This window comes from Orbicella faveolata, unplaced genomic scaffold, assembly GCF_042242905.1.
Source record: "Orbicella faveolata isolate gen_17 unplaced genomic scaffold, um_ofav_v1 contig_12, whole genome shotgun sequence".
Classification (NCBI taxonomy): Eukaryota; Metazoa; Cnidaria; class Anthozoa; order Scleractinia; family Merulinidae; genus Orbicella; species Orbicella faveolata.
This window is the reverse complement of record NW_028301539.1, coordinates 24,516,437-24,543,006: the sequence shown is the minus strand read 5'-3', so window position 1 is coordinate 24,543,006 and position 26,570 is coordinate 24,516,437. Positions and strand designations below refer to the sequence as shown.

Genomic DNA, 26,570 nt, shown 5'->3' with positions numbered 1-26,570 from the left:
TTGATAACGGCATAATTTAATTTTACTGAAACAGTCGTTCACTGAGTTTTCCTGTAAAAGGAATCCCTCTGACTTGTTTAGCAAGCAAACCATTCGAAAGCTAAGTGAATGTTTGGAGTTTCGTTAAAATGAATTTACGTGGGACATTTCTTTCTTGGTTTCTCAATATACCAACAAGTTCGTCTAATATACCCTAGAGGACCTCCCAGGGGGATAAAAGTTTTCTCGAACCCTGAAAAATTTTGCATTTTTTCCCCTTGCTCCCCATTAATGAATTCCCGCTCTCAGCTAAAATTGTTTAGCGAAAGTAATATCCCTAGCTCCCTCTAATCCGAAAAATATTCTTTGATCCCTTGAAATAAATGATCTGGAGACCCTCACCCTGGGGAAAAAATAAACTGGAGACTGTTTAGAGATTGTCATTGTGGAATGGAAGGGCTGTGTTAATTTGTCGAAGAGAACATTGACTTGATGCTGCGAAATAGCGCGAAACTGCGCTTACTGACAAATTTATCTCTCTTCCACATTCCTAGGAGAAAAATGTCGTCACTTTCATTTCCCAGCAAGCAAGCATACAAACAACAAGGAATATGCTGAAAAGGGCGTGGTTAAAAAGCCTAAGGGTGCGTTTCTTTAAGAAAATCCGAGACCGGATTCTTAAATCCGAAAGAATCCGAAAACGGATTTTGCGTTTCTTTACTAAACAGATCAATCCAAGATCTCTCGGATCATGGTGCGTCAAAGGAACCGAAGAATCCATTCTGGGAGTGGATTCTTCGGTGGCGTCAGGCAGCCGGAGGGAGGGTTATACCGCACTTTTCACCCAATATTGCAAAGAACTCAACTAAGAGGCTATGAGGGCTTTCATATTCGTTTTGTGTTCGTTGTTGTCCAAAGGTTACGCTAGCCATTGATAATTAGGGAGGTACGTTTTCATGAAAGTAAAGGGACTTTGGTAAGAGTTAACGAACAGATCGGCTAATCCACTGGCGTGAAAGATCTGGGCTCAAAATTATATGCATAGGCCGCCATCATCTCACATGTAAGGGACGGACCATTATTTTTTTGAGCAACGGAAGAGAAGGGGTTAGGCACATTTAGGTTGTGCACGAGCTTTTCTTTTGGTGGACAATAGCTTGTGCAAGAGTTTTTTAAAGTCAAACACAAGACCAGGATGTTAGAAAGCAATTGCTCGAATTTATTTCTTCATGGCTCCCCTTACACGATTATGTTTTTAGCCGTTTTTGTCGTGCAAGAATTTTTTTTGGAAGTTGCCCCACTCACCACCCCCTTAAAAAAATAATGGTCCGTCCCTAACAGTAGCCGGTTCGGCCGTTAGCCATGCCATTCCGCCAGAATTTGCTTCCAGGGCTAACGCTTTGCGACACTGAGACACGAAATTATCGTCCTCCGAATCAAATGACTTCCAACATTAGATAATTATTGCGCTTTTTAGTTGCTTCACCGGTGTTATCGGGACTAAGGTCTGGTTTCTTTTGGAAAATGGGCCCATCATCTCAGCCCGTCTAATTGACGTCTAAGTGATTATGAGCAAACAAAAGCACCAAGTGAAAGGACTTTATTACAAATCCTTTTACATACAAGAACGTTATAAATAACATTTATTTACAAATCACATCACGAGTTCTCTATAAGGAATGTTTCGAAATGTCGAAATACTGAAGTTACAGAACTTGCTTAGATTTCGCAAAGATCGTGTTCCGCTCAATAAGAAACTCGTTTCATCAACGAACTCTTTAATCCCTGCAAACAACATATCACTTCTCGTGACTGGCCATCCTACAGTTCCTCGAGCGGTGGTCGGTAATAAGATTTTTTATAAGATAATTCTTCCTTTTTGATCGATTCGTTAATTTCCATTATTTAGCGGAAGCTAAATGATCTCTTCAGTATGTCGCGAAACACCTTTGTTATTAAGTGAACAAAATTTAATATGTATGTACAGCTTTTTTATTCTTTTTCCGTTACGTATTACGTTTTTACAGGCCTTTTAGATATCAAATGATTTCAAGACAATCGGCTCTTATAGGAAATAAACAAAATTATACCCAAAATCTACAAAACAGAATGTATTAAATAAAATATAGTTTTAAAGCTTTTTTATATATGCCGTTACGCTATTCCCACTCTTTTTTAACGGTACTAAGTACGAGGGAGTGAAGTCATACTTCGCATAGAAAATAATGTGTGGTAGAAGTTCTTTTCCATCATTCGATGCTAATAAAATGAACGGAACGTTTTTTAACTCTCGTGTGTTAAACTCCACGGAAGAAAATAAAAGCACAAATTTCCAAAAATCCCCACCTAATTTTATATACGTTTAGTAAGAAATAAATAGGTTATTTCTCTCCGCAAGTTCAACAGACCTAAAATAAATTTTAAATATAAACGAAACAGTTCTGCCATTTCTATATTGGTTGTTGGGAAACGTGTAACTCGCAGACACCCCTTTTTAATAATTAACGATCTATGAACAATATGAAGAATGATCTTTAAATTATTTTTCGCTTTGAATAAATTTCTTTAGGGTTTAATTTCAACTGAAAACATGCTAAACAACTAGCCTAGTCATTCGATAAGTCTATAGTGACAGGTTTCTTGGAAGGCGAAGAATACACTCCAGAGCTGTCCAGGTTCTTCTTCACTACATTTTCAAGTTGTGAAGGGCTCTGCAGATTTCTATGATCCTTCTTTAGAATGCTCGGGAGCCAATGGTCGTTTTTTTCGCTTTCTAGTCTTTGTTGAGCTCGATTGTGCTGCCTCAAACACCGCATAAACTCTTCGTGTGGTAATAGATGTTGAGCGTGATATTTACTCTGTTGGGTCATCATAAGTTGTTGCTGCAGTTGACGATCCAGTGGTGTCGAGCCGAGCCCGTGAACCGGCACAGCGGCGTGCGCCAATTCCTCGGGGAACATTCCACGCGCGCCGCTACCATGGAGATGTAACAGTTCTGGATTGTGCCATAAAGACGGGTGGTTCCTCCAGGCACTGATTCCCGGGTGTTGTAGATAAGCTTGATCAATTGCCGATAGATTGGCAGCCTGTAAATTCTGTAAATGTTGCTGCTCGTGAGGATGAATGTGGAAGTGAGTGTGAAGATGAGAGTGCGAGTGTTGTTGAGGTCCGTAATACTGAAGCCCCGTCACAGGGTCTGTAATAACACGTCCTACGCCCCCTTTGAGAAGGGACTCGTGTGCTTGGCCACGCGAGTCCAATGCGCTTTGCTCCAGTACTCGCCCCTGCCCCTGAAGATAGGAGATAGCAGGGAGATGATGGCCAGCAGACTGCATGTGAGCAGTACGATATTGCGCATACCACTCGTCAAATCCTTCGGTAAATTTCGAGGCATTCCCCCTTGATTCCGCACCGGGGACAACGCCCATCCCTGAGAACATGTGCAAAGGAAGCATCCTATCCATGCCAGCGCTCGGATGCGAGAATCCCGGTATGTTGATGCCCTGGGATGACATACCCGGTGGGATGTTCGAGGGATACCAATGGTATTGTCCTCCCGCCATCATGTTGCGTAGCGACGCCTCGTAATGTGACGTGATGGTAGCTGGAGTGTCGTACGGTGAGTGCCTGGCACTTGAACGAGCCGGTGCTTCCGAAGACGATTCCACTCTAACCTGAAAGAACAAAACAACAGATATCTTTGAGAAACACCCAATCATGTACACCATGTCTCAGCTTAAACCGGTTCTTGTTTTCTCTGTGGAGTCGTTTACGTCAAGTTTGTCAAAGAGACTTCGAAAGTGTTGCCACAAAGTACTGTCGAATAATGCATGTCCTCCTGACAGCATGTTACCGTCTCCAATTCTGATTGGAGATGTCATTACTTTGGTTTTCAAAAAAAACATTTCCGTGTTTAAAAAAAAAAAAGGCGCCTTTCAGGTTAACATACCTCAGCCTTTGATGGCGACTCCTTAGAAACCGACGCTTCTCGAGAACACGCTAGGTCCTTCTTCGGTTTCTCGGGATGCACGAAGATGACGTCAGTGCGCACACAGCTTCGTCCCTCTTCGCCCGTAATGACGCGCTTAAATTTGGGAGGAAGCGAAACAGGCCCAGGCACTTCACTTCTACTCCCGGCCGGCGAGCACGATCGGTTACTGGCGACCTCGTCATTGTTGTTACTGCTGTTGCTACAAACGCTACTGGCATCATGGTCTGGAAGTACACTGTCCCTACCCCCGGTAGTGCTGCTAGTGTCGCTAGCGTTATCATTGGCATCTTCGTCAGAGTCCTAAGAGGGTGGTACACAGTTAAATTAGAGAACTTCCCTACATACAAAAAGCTCAATACAGTTTCAAACAAATTGCAGAGTCTTCAATTTACCTGCGACTGAGCTTTCTTTCGTTTGTCTGTCGTTTGATTCTCAGGTGACTGATCCCGTCGACGCTTCTTTCCTTTCTTCACCTTACCCTATTTAAATAAAATCCCAGTCAGCCTATTGCATCATTTGTTGCTGTAGTCATTAACCCCATTCATATCACGGTTTGCGCATAAGATAAGCCTAAATTTTTCAGGTTCGTTGTTTCTAACCTGAGTCAATCTTCTCCATCCTAAACCATCCTTGATTCTTTAAGGTTTATTATTATCTCTTTGGTGTTTTCTATCTTAGTAAACTATTATTTTCAGGTTTCCTTCAATTTAAAGGTCAGTTTGTTCCTGGCCAAAATAACAAAAAAATACCGTGACCGAGCTCCTTTAACAAGAAAGGAAAACCTGAAGAGTTGCAGCAAAGACGAAGACCCTAACAAAACAATACAAACAAAGTTTTGGTGAACTTTGTACCTTCTTGAGTTTGTCTTTTCCCCCGCTGCTTCCAGTACTTGAAGTGCTGCCACTTGACGGTGAAGGCGCCTTGTTTATCTTTGCTAGTCTTCGGCTTCCTCCAGACGACTCACTAGTCGCTCCTAAATCAAATTGTTCACATTTAGAAGCCTGGATTACGATTGAATTTATATTAAAGGTTTGAACGCAGTCTGAAAGCCATGTTTTTTACACGTGGTTGACTTAAGAGAAATTCTGGGTTTACATGATCATCACTCGTGTGTGAAAGTTCTTCAGGAACTCTTTGAAGCTGTGAAGACACTCCCTACGATTACTGGCGATGTAAAACCTTTTTACACTTTTTTTAACCTTTTTTTTCGGATAGTCAACTCTACTCAACTTCTTCATTGTGCACTATTTACAGAGTTAACATTAGTTAGTATTATAAATATCAAAAGAGAAATATTTGTAACACTATATGGTTAGGGAAAAGATTAGTAACCACCATGACTGAAAATACATTACAGAAAAAAAAATTTTTGACATTACACAGCTACAAGTGACAAAACAATGCAGAAACACTTGAAACAGAACAGAAAGCACTGCTTTCAAACATTCGTGAAAGGTTGAGGGAACTTCCGAACAGCAGGAAAAACGCCGGTCTTTAAATAGAGTTTCTCTAACATCTGTCGATTAATCAGACTTCCGCTCGTTTTTCGAAATCTTTATAGTTTTAAAAACAAGAAATCTTTAAAAACAACAACAACAAAAAAACACCCCCGAGCGTTCTCTATTTCTGAAATACTTGAGCGGAAGTGACAAACACTGAAGTTTGAACTCCAAAGGATAAAAAATAAACCACAACAGCACACTAAATGTATTTTAGCCACAATTTACGCACGCGTTGCAATCATCTGAGAAACGAGCGTTGAAATTACGTAACAAAAGACCTAAAAATACCTTCGACGGGGCTAGCAGTCTTGTTTCGTCCTGATCTTAGCGTTGTTTGCACTGGAGGAATGGCTCTTCTGCTTCGGAGAGCTAGTTTTCCATTCACCATGTAGCCATCCTCATCTCTGAGTTCCCTCTCCACGACAACCTTGAACATGTAAGGCGGCGGCTCGCGCGTTTCATCTGTCGCGGGAAGCTTGCCGTATTTCTTGTGGTAAATCCGGCAATCGTCGCATAAAATCACCTTGTTTTGGCTGCCGTGATGCCAGCTGCGAGACTCAGTCGTATAGCAATGCCGACAACAGTACAACCTAAAGTTAGAACATTTAAATTAAAAATAGTTCGCGCGCGAGACGTACACATCACGCACGATGTACACATCACGCACGATGAAGAAGTTCGTGCACAAAGCTTGAAGACCACGCGAAGAACACGTGAAGAAAAGGTGGAAACGAAAAACGCAGAGAAACGACTTCAACCAACCTCAAATCTCTTTCGCTGTCATCACTGTCATAATCGTCTTCACTGCAAGAGCTAAGATCAACTGAGGAAAGAACAAGTGCAAATGAGTTGAAACTTTAACTTTCTTGTTGAAGTCTAGGCCACTTAGGGTAACAATCCCTGAAATTGCAGTTTGCTACTTACCGAATTCGCTGACAATGTTCTTGGATGTTCTGGGGAGAGCCTTGCGCCTAAGAACGTTATGTCTTCGACGCCTATGTGGTCGAGAACTCAACGCTGTGGGAGTCTTTTTCCATGTGTAGTAATACTCTACAAGCTCTCCCTGTCAGACGAAAACAGAGCGTTTAAATGAAAAGAACAGACAATGGTTAAAAAAGCAAATTTGAGCAGGTTTTGGGAAAAAAAAAACAAAAATCTTTACCGTTTCTTTGTGGGAAAGCAGTTCCTTCCTGATCTTGTAAAAGTTCTTTCCATATTGCCTCAGTCCCTTGACAAACTTTTTCTAAACGAAAAAAACAAAAGAAAGCAAAAATTCAAAACGGATGTCTAAAACCATAAAAAAGCAACAATATGCACTTCGTCTATGAGAAGAAGTGGACTGTAACTATTTTCATTACACTAGCAGAACGTGTGCTTTTAGGGTTGGGTGGGTGAGTAAGGGTTGAAGAAATGAGGAGGGAGAGGGGAAAGAGAAAATTGAAAAGAAGGAGAGAAACTTTGGACGGCTCTCTTGATCCCTACTTGTACTAGATGCAGTAACAGCAAACATTCAATCATTACCGTTTCATCATCAGACCATTTCTTTTCCAGTTCCTTGGGGTAGGGCTTCTTCACCAGAGCTTGTAAGGCTTTGGCTGCATCGTAATTATTCTGATGAAGCTAAGAACAAAGAACAGTTCTGGTTGATCATCTATTCAGTGTTCACAGTTCAACTTGAGATTTTTAAAGAACCTCACCCAGTCAAGAGTTAAAAGAACCTCTCAAAAGAGCTGCGTCACTGTTTGTGCATCTTGCTAAGTTTAAAGAAATTTCTTTTCAACTTCATCGTTTGTAATCTGCGTCAATCTTCTCCATCCTTAACCATCCTTGATTCTTTATGGTTTATTATTATCTCTCTGGTGTTTTTCTTTTTTAGTAGACTACTATTTTCAAGTTTCCCTCAATTTAAAGGTAATTTTGTATGCAGTAATCGTCTACGTGGCTCCTTTAAACTCATTAAATTCTCTTGAACAGAAAACAACTCACCACATTAAGGGCATTGCTTGTTGTGGCATCCTGAGATACAGCACTGTAGCCATCCTCAGGTGAACCACCATTACACATTCCAGCATACTGCGCCATACTCCTTCAACACACAAACACAACAAAAGATTAATTCCACAAATGTGTTAAAACCTTTTTGCGCAATAAAACAAGGAATTTTTCATCGACAATGTCATTACAACCTGACTACGTGAACCATTTAAAACACCAGCAAGTTTTACTATTCACCTTGCAGCTCGTAAATACATCATCAACTCATAGTCATCAAGAGTTGGATTCCACATCTGATAAGGAAATAAAAAAAGTTAAATGATATCAAGAGAGTTAAAGAAAGAAAGAAAAATAATTATCTGTCTACAAGCCCAGATGGATCACAAGGTCAGCACCCCATTTGACTCTGGATTCATAGCATGAAGCAGCTAGGAGTAACGCTACTTTCCCCCACCCCTGATGAGACATCGCAGGTGACCAATCAGAATTTTTCAGGTTGCCATAACAACCATAATAATAAAATAATCATTGGGCAGAGACATGCACTGGGAAAGTTAAATAGTCTTGCTTTATAAGAGCATGACATGAGGTCCCCACAGATTGAAAGGATTATCGAAAGTATATAAATAACATATATTCCTACCAGCTCTTCTCTTGGTTTTTCTGCTTCCTCTGAGCTATTCATAGGATATGGACAACACTCTGGGAGAGTCGCCTGCAATAATAAACCACTAATGTAATGGTATTGGATACCAAGAAGGGGATATTGACTATATAGAGTGGTAAATACTGTAGCAACATCACAACATACCAGTAATTATAACACCCAAATTACACCTTATTAACATAAATATCTGATGTGGGAAGAGAGAAAGAAGGGGAGAAGAGAAGACCATTATCTAATGGACATACAGTATTTAGATGTGATGCATCATAATTTTAAAGGCAGCTTGCACATAAGGTTAATTTTTTACCTGATGGCTTACTCCAACTCTTATTTCACCTTTGGTATTTGCTAACCTCCTGAAACAAAGAAAAAACAACACAATGAATATTACAAACCATCGGGGTTTGATGTAGTGTGATCACTTCTTGAATTCATTTCCTTGCTTCAAACAGTTAGACCTTCCATTATAGAAAGTTGATGACCTGTGACCAGGTTAAAGCGTTTTTTGGGTGGGGGGGGGGGGGGGGGAGAGGAGAGGGGGACTCAAGAAGAAATGTTGTGGTGGCACTAAATTTTTGCAGGAGTTTATTTTTGCATATTGCCAATTTTTTGTGTTTTGCGAGAACTAATATTTCAGATTGTAAAAAACTGTTTTTTTTTTCTGCTAGGTACTAATTTTTGCAATTTTCAGGCAGTCACATTTAATTCAGTGGTGGATCCAGACCTTGAGCTAAAGGGTGGGGGGTTTGGGGGGACAGTGCTTGCCCTGCCAGCTTTTTCTTTTTTTACCCAAAATAAGCGAGGGCCCCAGGCCCCTCCCCTAAATCTGCCACTGTAATTGAAATTTGTAAAGCAACATGTAGAGATGTTAAACACAGCAATCCAGTGATCAGCATCACTCTATCACAATTGCATCATGTCCTTGTGTGGCTGATTGCTCCAGCAATGGATCAGCAATAACATTTCGTAGTGTTGTTCTGTTTGTATGTATAATTTCACCAGTGGAGTAAATTTTTGCAGAGGAATTTTTTGCGGGAATTTTTTTGCAGGAACCTTTTTTGTGGATAGTGTGCAAAAAAATGAAAAAAATTGCAAAAATTAGAACCTACAAAAATTTAGTGCCACAGGCTAGTCAATGTTTACTTTTCAACTATTTTCTTAATTCAAGTTCTTCCAAGAGTGTTTCTTTAACCTTGAGTAAACAGAGAGTAAAATGCTTTCTATTTCTTTGATAACCAACCAGCTGTATCTACTTAACCAATGAAAACAATCCCAGTAAGCTGATTTCAAAACTAATTCAAAAGCAGTTCATTGCACCCATTACCTTGTCTCTGGGTTGTAACCAAGTACATAGAAAAAGCAATCATCTTTCTGTATGTATCCTTTGACTGAATCTGTGATCTCCACAAATGGTCGCACTTTGCATTTTCCCCTAGGAAAAAAACCATGACCATTATTAAGTTAGACATTTCACTGCTTGTTGTTACATGTGTCACAGAGATACCAACATAAAAAAGTTGAAATCCTGCAGGTTGCCAATTTTACCTTCTTTGATCTTAAAAAAATTGTTCACAGTAATGGTACAGCTCTGCCTATTAAACCACAAAAACGCATCAAATATTCAAAACTTTTCTCCCAAAATGCCACAGTTTGGCAAAAAAATTTCTGAAAAATGTATTTTATATGTTTTCTTTCACATTGCCCAGGAGATTCAGTGACCTGTATGGGAGACTGGGAGATTCGGTCTGTATCCACGAAAATCCAGGAAAATTCAGCAGAGTTGTATAGATGGCGTCATGCAAAAAAATGATGAAAGCAAGAGCTCTGCACATTTTGGGACAAACAATTTTTAATAATAATTATTAAAATCTATAAATTTGGAAAGCTGCTGTCATTACAGAGCAATTGGAAAAACGTTTGACCATGAAGGTTGTTTTTACTCACCTTAGTGCAGAAGCTGGATAGACATCTGTCGCATCTGAAATAAACAATTCTCGCTCCTTGACAGCAACATCCTCTAGAATGTGGTCACCAGAACCTAGAAACAAATTTCAAATGTCAGCTGTTTGACTCTTTAGTCGTCAACAGCAATCAGCATGTTATTTGTCTAAAAATGTCATGATCTATCATGAAATTCTCATATTAGCAAATAGGGTTTTCATTAAGTCCTGGTCACCAGCTAAAAAATCCGGCTACCTCAATTTCTGAACTGCCCACTTTTTGTGAATGAAGACGTGTGTGAGTTGTAAAGAGTACTCTGGGAAAAACAGTTTCTTTTTTAGGTTACCTTGAATGTCCTTGTCAATACAGTCAAGATTGTAACAAAGGAGGGGGTGTGGTGTTCAGTTACACTATTTAGCTTCTTTCTCAAGTTCCAAAAAAAACTCTAGAGTTCCAATAATACATAGACTTAAAACCAAAATGTTAGATAAACTGGTTTTACCAGGTTTTACTTTCTATATAACATTTCAATTCAGATACATATTAATTAACAAAATTTTAAGAGTTAACCAATCAACTGTATGCACTGAGACTTTTTTCCCCTCAAATGCTGTCCCTTTAACCACCTTTTTTTCTATTCTTATGACCAATAAAGAATTATTTTAGCTTGCTTTTATTTTTCCAAGTTTATTGGCGTACTATAAACAACTTGACAGTTTGAATAACTAAAATGATAAATGTGGAAAAGGTGTCATGATTTTACCGGAAAAACTGCAGCTGCCTGTGTAGATTTATACACACTAGTAAAACAATATTCCTTAAAATAATGTACCATTTTCTGCATTTCTATCCTGAATCAATAGCTGGTAGACTGATTCTGGGACCTCTGAAGGACGATAGTACCATCTTACCACCACGACAAGGGAGTCTCGTTTGCTCTGATGAAAAAACAAGGACGTTAGTTTTCTTACAAGCCTTATCACACTGTCTTATCTTTACCATCGAAAATTTAAATAGAAGTCCTACACTACTAAGTTGCCTTCAAATTCATTTTCTTATTATTTATTTTGTCATTTGAAAAGTTTTGTATTTAACTCTGATTTGGTAACACATACATGGCAACCATCAGTTTCCAATTTTATCACCTGCTTGTAAAAATAATTAAACTTATTGCCTTAAATTGACAAATGAAACGATAACTAAAAATTAAGCCTTGCACTGATCCAACATTTGTAAGAAATCTTGTAACAGTGATTTTTCTTTTTTTTTTCACACCTTGAATTACATTAGATTCTTGATTGTTACAATATTCATTGCAGTTTTAAAAATGTTCCACTCTATAAGTCATCTGCAAAAAGTCAAATTGAAATAAATTGCAGCTTATCTATTTCTTTTTGAGCAAAACTAACAAAAAATATAAATAATAACAGAAATTCATCTGATGATGTTTGCCCAACCAAACAATAAAACTGAAAGATATGGAAGAAAAACAAATTGGGCAAAATTTAAATACAATTTCAGCAAGGTTACAAGAAGATAATTAAATAATTTGAATCTCTCAATTTAACTGAAAAAATTTCTTAGTCACAAAGCCACAAGAAAACTTTTCAACATTAAAATTTTGCAATTTAAATAACAACTATAGGCAGCTGTATACTGCCTGATAAAGAACAAAACAAAATAAAGCCAAGTTTACGTGAACGTTCCCTTATATTTATGTATGTTGGGGTGTTACAAAGCAAAAGGTGACTGATTTAGTAACATATGAAAAATGTATATTGTATTTGAAAATCATTGTACTTATAATCATTTGTGCTGAAGATTATCAAAAAATTTCAGTTGAAAAATAAATGTTAGAAAATATAAATTATTTTCACCGATTGAGGTAGAACATTGGACAAAAAGAGCCATTTGAAAACAAGATTATATTACAAATCGAACGGAAAAGAAGTGTTTGCTTGCATAAATAAATAAATTATTCTGAATTGAAATCTTCCACAAATTGATGCCTTCCCATAATTTGATAATGAAACTTGAAATAAAAAACATTTTAAATTTTTCTACCAAACAGCACACTTAATACTGATAGGATTTTGCACTAAGAGAAAAAGAAACAAACATTGGAGGTGTAACAGGGAGGAAGAAAACGGCCACCAGGAATCTACAAGCAAAAAGTTAAACATAAACATTGACAGGGAAAAAAAAAACAAAGATACAAAAACTTACCATACGAAACTCTTTGATAGCACAAATAAAATATGCCACATCCGGTCTTTGACTGTCGATATAAACGCAGTCTGTGAAAAGAAGTAAAAAGATTAATTTTTTGAGCGAGGCTAGCTAAAAATGAAAAATTTGAACTCCGCGTGCCGCGCGCATAACCCGTGTTTGTTTTGATGTTCTGGTTTATTTGTTTCAAAATGTTTTGAAAGCGTTTAACCAAGTCCCGTGGAAATCGTGAATTTTCAACATAGCCTTCATCGAGGAAACGATTTAACAAAGTCCCCAGGTAAAAATTGCTTTATATATCGCATCAGCAACGCGACTAATTCTTAATGATTTCCACAACAAAGGTAAACATGTCGAATGCAAATTTACAATTTACACGAGCCATAGGCCACATTGTTTAGCGGAAAGAGCATTGTTCGCAATAGACCGCAGAATCTATAAGAACAAAAACAGAACGCATAAGAAACTGTTGATAGCACGTTTGTCCTCAAACTTCGCTAGGAACAAGATAAATGTTTTAAAAATCGTTCTTTGAAGTCGACGAGCAATACAGAATTGTCAATGCTAGGTGTATTTTTCCCTTTCGTGTGTGATATTAATTACAAGTAATTATTCTAATAGTACAAACAATCCATATCGTTTTTGACACAGAACGGCTTTTGAAATTCGACAAATTTCTCCGAAGTTCTCTTCTGCTTACCTCCCGGTTCGTAGTAAACATCTTCTTCTGAAGTGTAAGTCAACTTCGAAGGCTCGGCATTTTCGCTTTTCATATCGCTACTAGCCGATCTCCCGGCTTGTTTCCTTCCCTTTAATTCACTGCCCTTGTCGTCTTGAGAGATCGAATTCCTTGTTGAATTGGTCACACTTTTACACTCTGAAGTAGCTTCACTTCTGCCACCCATGTTCATATCTATTCCTCGCCGGCGAAAGGTTCTCTTTGGAGCAAACGTGTTACAACCAACTTCCCCAGCTCGAGGGATCTCGTCCGATTCGAAAGTGGTGAAACCAGGCACTCTATTCGCGGATGCTTCTGTAGCAAACTATCCACTGACCTGAAACATTGAACAGGAAAGTGAATAAATTGTACTTGAAAAATCCTTGTCCTTCCGATGAACGCTCCTTTCAACACCTCTCGACCGACACCTCATAATGTAATTCCTAATTTATTCAGACAATTAACCTTACAATAGACACGCTCTCGCGACAGGAAATTTTAAATCTGCCCAATCCTACAATCTATTTACCTTAAATCGAAGTTCCAGTCAAGTTAACTCCATAAAACCACTGTCGATCTCTTTGCTTGATTTTCAACGTCGGCGGAGTCACGAATGTCGAGTACCTTGCGGTTTCCGCTTGAATAAATTCTGTGTATAATGTGAATGACACCAAAGAAACCACATTAGAAACCAATTGACGGCTACCACTACATAAAAATTTCGGTTGCGGACCGGTGGATTTTGAAAGTGAAATAACAGGGATTTTACACTACTAGACACAAGATCAAACGCACTGGAAGCGATAAAGGCAGCGCAAATCTTTCCTATCGTGAAAGTCGACGAGTCGGTGACACATTCTAAAATCTATTGTTTTAAGATGATTATGAAGACAACGACCCACACCAGATATTCACCGCCTTCAAAGCGAACAATTTTTCACCGGAACCTGCAGAAGCAAAAACCCGATGCCCGAACTATAAAACGACTGTTCAAAAGAAAATTGTTTTGCTTTTCTCTCGCTTTCACTTTGGAACGTAACTTTTTTCAAAACAGCAAAGTAAACATGCTAACCGTGGGATTTATTCCCTTGTTCGTGTTTGAAAAACCCTAGAAAAACATTAACAAACACAACTGAATGCCATCCGCCCACAGAAGTTGCCGTTACTTGCTGCTAAACGAAAGCTTGTCGAATTCAAGGAGAAAATTCGCATATAATAGCTGTGCTCTGTTTTACATGTGTTGTAAATATAATATATTATTAACACGAGAGATGTGGACGATTATTGTCTCAACAGCGATTACACTTCAAACCGTTGAAACGACTTGTCCAAATGGAAATGTTGTCTACGCGAGTGAGCTCGCCGTGAAGGCGCAAACATAGAAGAACAAGAATACGGGAAAAAATACAAAATATTTTCGAAGGAGCAACTTACCTCTACAATACGACAACCATTTAACCATTTATATCGAGATGAACGGAAATTTGCAGAGTCAAATCAGGCTATTTCAAAACGAGAGATGCACGCGCTTTCAAGAAGGAACAGATCACCTTTGACGAGAGGACAACCGCACAAATCTTGGCTAGAATCGCTGTGAGTAGTCCAACAAATGCTAACCCCCGGCCGAGAAAATGCTCTCTCCGTCAGCTCAATGCAGAAACCGCACAATTTGGCTGTTTAGATGAGCAAAGAAGACAAGAGAGAAGTGAACAAACCGAGAACAGATGGTTTCTTTGTCGATCGTGATTGGCGAAATCAGCATGAGGCGTTGCAAGAAGCTCTCTGATTGGCTGAGAGATCCTTAAATGCGTGAACCCTGTCATATCACCTGCGAGCTTATTTTGATTGAGGAGTTAAGTACATGTCAAGGCTATTTCGACTACTTACATTTCTAATCCGAGCGTTAAACTACTCAAATACAAATCAAGCCTTCCGAATCCCTGCTCGTTTGAGGCAGAAAATCTACGACATTAAAGAACTGCGATTGTTTCCGCAGGGACTAGTACAATTCATTTGACGCTTCCGACTGAAATTTTGAATACCGGGAGCTAAATAATGGTCTTGCTGACAACGATCACAAGTTCATTTTGTAAACACTTTTTTTTTTCCTGTCAATCATAGAGTCACACTTCAAATCGTCGCCTCTCCAACAATCCGAGGTTCAAAAGTAAATTTACAGTTCGCTCCTTGTTCTCGCTTGAAAAAACAGGGTTAGAGGTAAATTCTCGCCCCGGGCGAAAACATAATTACAATCGACGTGCCTTTAAAAACGTCGTTTAGCCTATGAGAAGATATTCACAATGCTGGTAAAGTTCAACAACGTCACAACCATTCATTTTGTTATTGTTACACAAAATCTCGAAAACAAGGCGCATAACAACAGATATCCAGAACAGCTTCAGGCAATCACTGATCGCGAAACATTAAAATCACTCAAGCGACAACGCTTTCAACAGAGGGACTCACAGTAAATAGTCGTGTGAAACTCTTCGATATATGTGGCAACAGAGCGCTAAGAATAACTAAAAATGTGATTATTACACTTTGATTCAAAGCTAACAGTTTCTGTGACTCCAAAAGACGACTTGATGTCGCTCAGTAGGGGGGGCGTTAAAATCGCTTGCAATATATCCTAGTGCCGGCGCGTAACCGTATATACAAATATAAATTAAGCGGATTTTATTTTTTCTATTTTTGGATCCAAAAGACTGGCATTTCTTTTCTAAGCTGAAGCATTAAACAAAACAAACCGTGCAAAGCAGATCCTTTTATGTTATACAAACTAATCTGCTACACCAGCCGCTGAAAAAAAAAAAAAATTGACTTCCCTTGTTAGGTAGGGCTGAGCAAATATACTTCATGTCTACAATCAGTGTACCTTAAGAGTGCACTATCCTTGCATGAATTCAAACTGATCGCGAATAACTTTTTGATCTATTCTTTGAAAAAAGAAAAATCCTTCTTGTTGTTGTTATAAACAAAATTTCTGATTTCTTATAATCAGCGGAACAAATTACCGAAAGAATAGAAAGGCGATGAGCGGAGAATACGAGGAAAATTCTTGCTGTTTCAATATCTTTGAAATATCTGTTGACATATTTCAATAACTTGACGTGACTTTGGTTTTCTAAAGCGAATATGCATGATGCACTTTAAAAAGCGTTTTATTTTATTTTTATATGTACCTTATTTAATTTCTAGATGGAAAGAAAACTATACTTGCCGATTTCTGAAACATTGGTGAAAATTTGAATTTTCGTGATGGTTTCAATAGATACAAGCAGATGTCGCTCTGCTCGTTAAACTGACATGATATAAACACCGCGTAAGGCATTTTAAATGAGGAAAACAACATGTATAAATTTCTTTAGCGATTTATTACTCCCGATAAATTTAACAAACAAACTGTGAAAGTAAAGTAATCGACCTTTCTTCCTGCCTGACTGAAATAACAACCAATAAGGTTGACGGAGCTCATGTCGTGTTACTGCACGCGTATGATGTGCGGTTTTAGCTTAAAACGTGTCATCCTTGGTTTATAGCAGATATTCCAACCGACCCCTCGTTTTCGCTCGAGTGGGAAAAACAAAAACAAGCCAACTTGGCTTTGAATTTACCAGAAAAATCTTTCTGTTATTGTTGAAAAGTCACTTTTACGCTTGTGTGCTCGAGAATAAAAGCGAAACACTACAGCAAACGAAACGTCTGGTTGAAGTCATTGTAAATTGTTGTAATACCCTAATAAGATAGCCCAGTTTATAAATGCCGTATGACGCGTCAACCGCAATATCTGATTAAAAGATAACTACAAATTTACCTTTTCCTTTAGAAAATGCTTGACTTTGGTTATCCGGAGAGTTAAATGGGTTGAAATTCTTGCCTGAAATCCCTTTGGCTGCTGTTAGCGCGCTCTAAATGCAATTATTGCTAATTACAAAATCATTTACGAAATATAAACGCGAGCAAAATAGACATATGAATACATTACAAACATACCGGCTTAATTCTACTAATTAAACATTCATCAAGATCTCTGCGAATGCATGGCAGTTTTGGCGAGCTCAAATCGAACTTTGACGAAGCGATCTCAAAACTTGAACTCTGAACAGTAGCTAGAAAAAGAATATTTCCCACTGGAAAGCTTGTGACATTCGATCCTGATCTGGAACCCCGACGGCTCGGCAGCTTGTTCGAAAGTAGCCTTCCGTTTATAATAACCTTTGACGCCTCTATTCACTCACACGTTTTCAAACAAAAACGTTCTGAAATCTCTGCAAGCTATGAAAAGCTGAAAGGTTTTATACCTGTAAACATTTCGAGTCCTTGCGCGCGAGAAGGATGATGTAAAAGTTGATAATTTAAAGGGTCGGGAGACATCCGTTGCGAGCCCCGACACCGCCGCATCACGAAGTATGCACGCCGTTTCAAATGTTTTTCAAATTCACGAACCAAGAACAGGATAAACACAACTCCGAATATAAATGTAAATGTACACGAAATGTAAGAAGTCACGATCTTACCTTTCCAGAAACGAGTAGCGAGTAGCAATTTTGAAACTCTACTCGACGAGAGCAAGATCTTTGGTGTCTATCACTTGAGATCTGAAATAGAATTCTCGATATCACACATTTGGCCCACTTAAATCGTCCCCTTGGGAGAAGTTATTCATGTTTTTAGATAATCACTACCGGAAGTTGTCACAACAGTGACGTTTGCCAACACCACGAATTCCGTGTTCTCGCTCCCTTAGCCCCGTCAACAACAGAAAAATGCAACTACAGTCCAATTTTATTCCGCACTTTTCTATTAAAACGATAAATTTAAAACAAATTTGAAAAGTTATCCGCCATACCGCACGCGGTTGGCAAAACACAATAAACAATGAAATTGACATCACAAAGGCGACATAATGTAGATTTCAAGTTTATATAGCAACTACATCTCAAAGCAACGGAGCTTATTCGAAGTTATTTTCTCGATGAGATCTTAACTGCCTCGTCGTTGACAAATTTTTGAGCCTATTTGTCATTTGATGCACTTTTTAGCCTGAACTCTGCGACGGAAATTATCAGCTGCAGAAAACGGGTTTATCTTATATTGTTTTCAAAGACAGCTGCATCGAACTGGGTGGAATAACTGATCAATATGATTTCTGAAAGCAAATGAGAGCTATCGGTCGATATTTATGTATTGTAAATGGCTTATTTAAAAGGCTTGGATATGATTATGAGGTAATTACTACCTCCGCTTTTGAAAAGCGACAATTTCTTTAAACAGTAAGCAAGTCAGTTTTCTTTTTCTTTCTTAAGTTTTCCCCGAGCGCTTTCAAGTTGTTTGTTTTTTTAAAAGGAAGATAAGTCTAATTTACACTTCGAATAATTTCAGCTGAAAAAATAACTCGGCGCCACTCTCACAAATAACGTGTTTCTTTTGAAGCCAATATACTTGTCTAAACAGACACGAAGCACAGCTCGAACTTGTGATCGGTCGCTCTTGTAATTTATACATGTTCATGCGTTTGTTCTTTTATTCGGGTGCACACACGCGTTAAATTAGCTTTGTTTGTGGAACAAATGATCTTTGAATGAATTGTTCAATGTGTGTACACAGGCGCTTTTTAACACACGAATAGAAAGTAATGATGATCTAGGTGCAAAGATCTCCGTTTTGAGCCATCTTTTGAACAGTATTAGCCGGAATAAAATGTAGTATGAGTTGTTTTTTAAAATTTCGATGTTGTACAAATATTTAGAAATTTTACATATATTTCACTCCTCAGTGAAAAGGTCCTTTGGCTGTGAGACAAGCCTGTCTCCATGTGTCTCGATCTGCCGCGATCGGGAATTAAACAAGGTACAAAGGGAAATATTGCCTCTACGTTGGGGGTGGATATTTGATAAAAACCTTAGGCCTAGTTCAGACACCGAACTTTTCATGAGCCGAACTTAATTCGAATTTGGACCGACCCAAATTATCAAAAGTACACCTGTTGATTCAGACGTCGAACTTAATTCGTCGAACTTTATTTAGTTTAAACCAAAACACATCGAAATGTCAGCGATTTTCAGGCAAAGTAAAAACTGCTGGTAAAATACGTTATAATAATTTAGACATTAGGTTCGGCTCATGAAAAGTTCGACGTCTGAATCAAAGCCGTTCCAAAGCCGAAATTCCCGGCTGAGCTAGGCGGGAAGAACGGCTGGGCCGTTCCAAATTCAAATAGCCGTTCTTAACTGATTCAGACGCCGAACTTTTCATGTACTTAATTCAATGTATTTGGTTCGGCTCATGAAAAGTTCGGCGTCTGAACTGAGCCTTAGTCACAAAAATGTTTCAATCAGTCCCATGTGAAAAATGGGCGGAAACCTTCTTGCTAATGTTACTATGACAGATTAGAGCGCGTTCACACCAGACACTTTCAATGGGTTTGAGTTGCCCGCGTCCCAGAAATAATCTTGGGTTCCATTTTTAGAGCAACGGGTTTCTTAGCTTCAGAGAAAAACAACAGGGGCCTAATAATATTGATACGTTCACAAGAGATCCGGAAATCCGCCCAGCGGATCAAGTTGAGTATTAAATGAGGGGACTGCTGGATGAAACATCGCCCATTCCTGACAAGACAACGACGAAAAGCTTCTATTCTATCAGGAGGACGGCACAGTGAGTCTCAAATCTCTGAGGTATGTGCGAAAAAAAAAAGCCACCTAAGGACTTACAGCGAGCAACTTCAAGTAATTTCTGTGAAGAGTGAAACGACTTTCTGAAACTGCAAAGTCTGCAATTGCCACGAAAAATATCACGCGGTGAAAAATCACTACAGTATTTTTACTGCGATAAAAATAACTTATGTGCATATCTGGTGAATATGATACCGAAGGACTGCAGACGTGCTTCTGGGGGACAATTATCTTCCCTCCCAGCTGTCAGAAAATTATTCAACACAATTTTATCTCTGTCGTCGATAGATAGGTTGAGGTGTCCTGTCTGATGTGTGGCATGGCACGCGACAACCATCACGCAATCTCAAAGGTGTCACGTCACACTTAACTGTGTTTGTTTTGGTTTTTCAGACTTTCAGGTGAAAGATGCGGGCTTGTACAATAAAATGAGACTAGCTACAATTATTATTAGCTAGCTCTAACTATAATCTTATTAGAGCTGGCTAAAATCGTTAAATATTGCAGTGCAGTGTTCTCTTCAAGTCACGATGCAGAATGTTCCATATCGAGATAGGCCGAACATGCCAAATAGCCGTGTATGCTCCGGGTGTATGCTCCACTGCGTCGTGTACATAAGTGTGTTTGATCTAGAGGGTTTGATTCTCGTGTTGTTTCACTAAACTGATTGGCACACCCCCACAAAAAATTCCAATGAGTACTCACCAAGGATCGGCCGTATTAGACAATTGTAAAAATGGAAGGCGGGGGAGTAGAGAGAGGGTTTATTTTGCCCACCCCCAGACGCAACAATCTGACAACCAAGCAGACGGAAGACTGCACCATTCTGTACTCCAACACCCCTTCTTTGAGTCTGCTAGTACGTAATATAAGCTTGATTTATAGAGCGGCAGTAAGAGGGTTCATAATCCTCTGATCCGACAGTATTAACAAACATTAGCTAGACCTTCGACGACAGGAAATAAACTGCAAATTATATTATATTGTTCCTCGAACGTACGTCCTGTTACCAACGCTACCAGATTTTAAACATAAACAGTATTGGTGATCAATATTATTTGAGGTTACTGAGCCCTTTAGTCCTGCGACTGTTTTACTTAATAACAAAACATAAAAGCAATATCACCAACTGACAGAAATGAAGAAGATGATTGTTTCCAGAACTCTCCACTCCTTGATCTCGCGTGGGAGTCCCGCGTGTCGTGCGGGTAAGCAGTGTTTGCTTAGTGAGGTGTTGGGATGTTTTTCACGTTGAGCAATTTTTCCCTCTGGTTCGTTTTCTTTATTCAGGTTTGAAATCAACGAGGTTGGTGAATACATATGCAAATATGCGGGCTTGCGCGTGGTAATCTCGTTATAAGTAGAAAATTACGTTTATAGAAACACAAATCTAGATAATTCTGGATTGTCTGGCAAAACATATGCGCTAAGAGGCCTAAGACGCCTAAAAATAAGACATCGCTTTTAATGGATCGGGCGGTATGCACAAAAAGCGCTTAATAGTGATATCACTAAATACTTAACTATAAATATGCGAGCAACGTCTGTGGCGTATGAGCCCCGTATGCGTGACCATTAAAAATACCAACCAAGCCTGACGCCGGAATTGAACAATGAAGTGATTGGCGAACAATAGGCGATACACTATTAAGGAAAGAGTAAACGGAAATTCGAGTGACACCATTTGCTAGTATACTTCCTTCGCTGTTAGATTGAAAGAAAGCGGTTTCAAATAAGAGTTCCTGCGTTTAGTGGTAAAACATGGTGTTTATCAGCTGGTTAGAGACAGCTGTGATTCCTGTGTTGATATGTGGTGCACAGAATCTGTGAAATGCGTGTGACCTCCCACTTCGTCCATTGTTCTTCGTCGAAGCTGTCAGCGCCATCCAAATTTGCAATATGGTACAGAAAGATCCCAATTACGACCCCAAATGTCTTCATGTGCTGACAAAACTGACAAAAGTGCCATCTCTACGAAAAGGACGTTAATTTCTTTAGGAATGTAGCCGTATCTGTTCCGATCCTCGCCACAGCTGACCCGACATAATGACCTCAATATTATGTATTTACACAAAAGTGACCGATAATCTCGAATCCTCTTTAAATCTGTTCTCCAAAGATGCGTCCCGGCGACACAGACGAAAACATCAGTCCTCTTGGCATATCCGCCCTTATTACGTCACATATTTGCCCAGACTAACTGGAGCTTCGAAAAAACATTTCTTACAAAGTTGTAGGACTTTGTAGACTCTGTTTTCATGCAGTGCCCGTTCTTCAATAACATAAACTCGAACCTTATCTGTCCAGAATCAACCGTAATCGCATGACCTACACTGTCGACCCCTTGAAAGATTATGGCTGGAGCTAATGACGGCTCGCTTGCATTCCATCAGATTCATAAGAGCCAGAGTTTGTGTATTCTCGACTCTGGAATTCTGAACAGGACATACGGTCTGTCTTGAAAATCAAGTACTCGCTTCCAAATTCTCAACACCACTTTGGGAAACAGTATCTTAAAACTAGCCAAGAACTTCTAAAGAAATCCGAGAGTGAGAGCTATTTGTTTTCACAAGCCACCTTGTTCCTTTGTGTAAAAGATTAGCAATGCAATCATGGCCCCTTAATCAATATTACATGCAAGCAGATTCTCTAGCCCTTAATCACGCCTTTTCGTTTGCTTTTTAGAACCCCTTTAAATGCAACATCGGAGAAGCCACTTTAAGTATCTCAGAAAGAAAGCGTTACAACTGTTCCTCACCTTTTGAAAACTGAAGACGACGAGCAAAATTTCGATCTGTACTCCTCTGCTACTTGAGCCGTGTAATGTGGATATGAGTGTCTACACTGTGCTACAAGAATGGCAGTTGTCACAGGGGTCAAATGATATTAGCTAATGTCTGTCATACGGGAACAATTGATTCACCACTTTGTTAAACCCCCGAGGGCTCAACATCATAATACACAACACGCAAAACTTTAGTGTAATTTCGATCGAGTTTTCTGGCGAGTTTTGAATTCCTCGTAACGTATAAGCTTGATTATTTTGTTGGTGTTTAGTCGGTGTGACAATTGTCGTGACTGAATCGATCTGTTGATCAGAGGTATTTGATAATTAAGTTTGAAGAGGTGATCAATGTAAACATAAGTAAGCGGCGATGAATTTTATCACGTTTCCAACAGGAATGTATGTTTATTCAGGATTACACACGAACTTAATGAAGCGTGGAGATCAAACGAAAGTCTAACTGGGCAAATCTTGGCGAGAAAAAGTTTTAAACGTTGAGATTAAAGTCCCTTGTAAAGAGGGTATATGCTAAACACGTAGAGACAATATTTCAATTATCAAATTTGCAGGGTGTAAAATACATCGAAGTTGATATTACACCTCATGACGTTAGTTTGTCAACAAAGGGCAAAAGTCCTAGAAATGATAAAAATTGCAACCCCTTCGGTTTCAAGAGAGACTTAAATCTCGAAAATTAAGCGTAAGAGCTTCACAATCTGGATAGTTAATCTTCATTGTAATACGTCCAAAACTTCAAATGAGCAATTAACTTTTCATATAGGCAAGTGCAGGTTTCCAAATTAAGCTAACATGTCAACCCTCTTTACGCCAAATGTCAAAGTGATTACAAAACAATCGCAGACAAAAGAACTTTTAAAAAGGCTCCGTGCTCTGGGTGTTGAACCTGTCAATCATTCATGTTTCTTTGGAGCCCAATGTTCTCACGGCCATTTATCTCGCGGGGTTTGCCAAACCCTCGCCTGCACCCCTGTTCGAAATCGTTTGATTTTTCCGTGTTTTTTTGTTTGTTTTTTTTCGGATTTTTGATTTTTTTCTCCTGGTTTCAAAGACTTGCATAAGATGATGCAGCCACATTTTCGTTTCATCAGCCGCATTTTTTAGAAAGTATTGGTGACCCTTCTTTTTAGTAATCCTAATAGGATTATCTAAAATAAACAACGAAAGATGTACGTCTTCGAAAATCGGAAAATAAGTTTCCTTTCGCAATGCCCTACCCCGAGGCTGACAGGTTACAGCAAATGCCCTACCCCGGAGATTGAAAATCTCGGGTTGTATTCCCTATAATGGCCTATGCGGGGAGGATCTGCCCGAAAGGGTACCTTTTCCAGGCTTCAGGTATATCAAAGAGTAGGGATTTTACACGTTGAGGCACATGAAAGGGTAGGGAAATCTGTCATTTAGGTATTTAAAAGGGTCTTTCGTTAAAATATTTCGGGCAGGTGCACCTTGTGGCTGTATGATTTAATTTATTGAACCTACGTGAAAATGACAAGAAGACTTCCTTTTTTGGAGATTTATCCATAAGACGGGCTATGAGCAGTTACAATATTCGCAGGTAGATATGTGAGAGGGGCTGACATCCCGGAGGGTGTACTGTCAGAAATATTTGGTGGGGGTGTACGGCCTGCTTCCCAAAACCCTTACCTTATTCATGACCAAAATCTGCGATTTTTCCTACCCTATTTATGACCAGGCCCAAAATTTGACACCCTGTTTATGACAGTTGCGGCTGACACAGTTGCCCTAGACATAATTTTTCAAGGGCTTCTGCTTATGGTCTTATCAATAATGATGAAAAAGTAGCTTCTTCTAAACAACATACCCAATTCAAGAATAGAGTACAAAAACCATACCCTATTTAAGACCAAAATGGCCAAAATCGACACCCTATTCCAAAACGGCATACCCTTTGGGGCCGCACATACCTATATAGCCCATTTAAGGGAGTACCCCCCTCCCGGGGCTGACATTTTCTCAATAAAAGGAATACGAAAGAGGTATCTTTTCTGTCAAAATGGAATATAACAGGGTAACCTGAAGGGGTTAGACCTTGGGGCGGAGCCTCCCCGAACAAAAATCTTCGTTGGGTGCCACCCTCCAGCTCCAGGCTGAAAAATAAGTACCTAAAGCGGCCGAGAAATGTCCGAGGGGGATAAGCGGGATTTCAAATGACGGAGCCATGATCTGGGTGATATACTCCATGGGCGAATGCCATACGTACAGAACGAGCCATACATACATCACCTGTTGTCGAACCAAATTAACTTTTATTGCACTTTACTGGCTTGAAAGTTAATTACCGATGAACCATATACCACAAAAATGCGCCAGCACGTGACATGACGCGTGAATTATGTGCTACGTGCGCTGCGTGAAACCGGGTTTGGTTCCCTCCTTGTGATCAATGCATGCCTTGCTCGTGTTTAAGATAAACTTTTAGAATTGTACGAACTGCTTTACAGACTCTTCCACAATCTCAAAACTAAAATTTCCCCATTGTCATATACACTAACTGTTTAGTAATCGATGAAAACTTTCAAAGCCGTGCAATCTTGAGTCACGTGAAGTAAGCGTTATAAACACGCGGAGACCATTTGTCGAATAAACATAATAGTATTACAGCTAGAGTAACTTTCATTTTCAGTTTATTATCAAGATAATGCTATCATTATAGCTAGCCTATCAACAGCCATCGCTCGAGCGCCTTCTGAGTATACCAAAGTCAGACTCAGCTCAGACGTGGACGTGGACGTGAGTGCGAGCAGTTACGTAGTCCCGTGTGTCACTCGGCAAGGCCCTAGAAGGTCAGGCCTCCAGGATTAAGACTGAGAAAAGCAACATGAGAATAACAGATAATCAATATGAGAGGTCAAAATGCAGCATTTGAAACACATTCATGCAAGTACTCTTTTGTGTGTGCGACATGCGTGTAGTGATCAGCTTCTGAGTGCAGACAAGTGGCGTGAGTGATGATCGCTGGCACGACTCCCGGATTGGAGGACGTCGAAAGTGTGCAGTTTCAGTATTTATCGTCTTACGTGGAGTACAAATACTGTTTGCAGTTTTGTCTCCGGATCAGTTACATCATACGCGCGTTATTCTTTGGAGGACAAACAAACTGTCCCCATACCTCACTAAATTAGCTATAGATACGTCGCGAGTTATGTCATTTTTTCCTTAGAATCTCGGCTATAAGACCCCAGTTTATAAGTTTATAAGTCTCCACCCCCACCCCTTCCAAGCTAGCATACTAGCCCAAACTGCATATTCCTGGACTTATGGAACTGGCGGCGTTACTTCCCCACCTAGTCAAGCGTTTTGTTCTCGCAAAGTCGACGATATGAAAATTCACAGGAATGTCGGGTTCCCCCCTCCCCACTCTCCTCCAGCGTCTTAAGAAATCGTAAAATCAGAAGCGCCCGCATTTTTCATTTGCACCTTTTTCACAAATACAGTTAGCCGTACGTGTAAAATGATGACATTATTGCGATTATGATAAGCCCGTTCCTTCAATTTTTTTTCGTTAATATAGTGTGGGACAATATATTTCCCGGTATCTCGTCAAATACCATTAAGAAAATGTTTATAACTGTTTACAAACATCTCTAAACAGGCCAGTTTCCCCCTACTTTGGAAAAGACCACCCGGGGAACAAGATTTTTATTAATTTAGAGCAAAGTTTTGACGATACTATCGGTTTATATTCATTTCTAATACTAACAACTAACTGTCCGGCAAGGAACAAATTAACGAGTACAATCTATTCAGAATTCCCTTCATCGAAGCAAATTAGGGGATTGTGGGTTGTATATGTGTTTACAAAGGCCACATAGCGGATTAGGTTTTGAAGGAAGATATCTGTAATCCCATGGGGAGCCAAGCCGTGCCAAGTTGAAAGATAAATTTCTGGATCATGTAGCATCTCTCGCAAGACGGTCTCGTAAGGTCTCACATGAATAGCTCGATATACAGAAACAATACCCCTAGCCTTAAAAAAATAATAACAGTCGCTAAAATGATAAAACAGTAGCAGCTTACGAGAGCTGCTACACTTTTAAAATTTCT

General features: G+C 39.4%; 1 protein-coding gene across 4 annotated transcripts; it reads right to left on the bottom strand.

The window, feature by feature from the left end:
- Positions 1-1,564: 1,564 nt before the first annotated feature.
- LOC110059510 (uncharacterized) lies at positions 1,565-22,554 on the bottom strand. 4 transcript variants are annotated; one of them, XM_020766204.2, is made up of 20 exons: positions 22,458-22,554; positions 13,552-13,671; positions 13,005-13,359; positions 12,302-12,372; positions 10,908-11,013; positions 10,079-10,172; positions 9,459-9,566; positions 8,442-8,490; positions 8,111-8,182; positions 7,705-7,760; positions 7,459-7,558; positions 6,994-7,092; positions 6,635-6,715; positions 6,397-6,535; positions 6,235-6,295; positions 5,761-6,062; positions 4,822-4,943; positions 4,363-4,449; positions 3,929-4,270; positions 1,565-3,653 (listed from the first exon to the last, which is right to left on the bottom strand). In XM_020766204.2, the coding sequence occupies exons 3-20, from the start codon at positions 13,213-13,215 to the stop codon at positions 2,586-2,588; spliced, it is 3,168 nt and encodes a 1,055-aa protein (XP_020621863.2). In that variant the 5' UTR covers positions 13,216-13,359; positions 13,552-13,671; positions 22,458-22,554; the 3' UTR covers positions 1,565-2,585. The 4 variants fall into 4 exon arrangements, with proteins under 4 accessions (XP_020621863.2, XP_020621864.2, XP_020621866.2 ...); XM_020766205.2 differs by lacking the exon at positions 22,458-22,554 and adding an exon at positions 17,543-17,623; XM_020766207.2 differs by lacking the exon at positions 22,458-22,554 and adding an exon at positions 16,840-17,229.
- Positions 22,555-26,570: the final 4,016 nt, after the last annotated feature.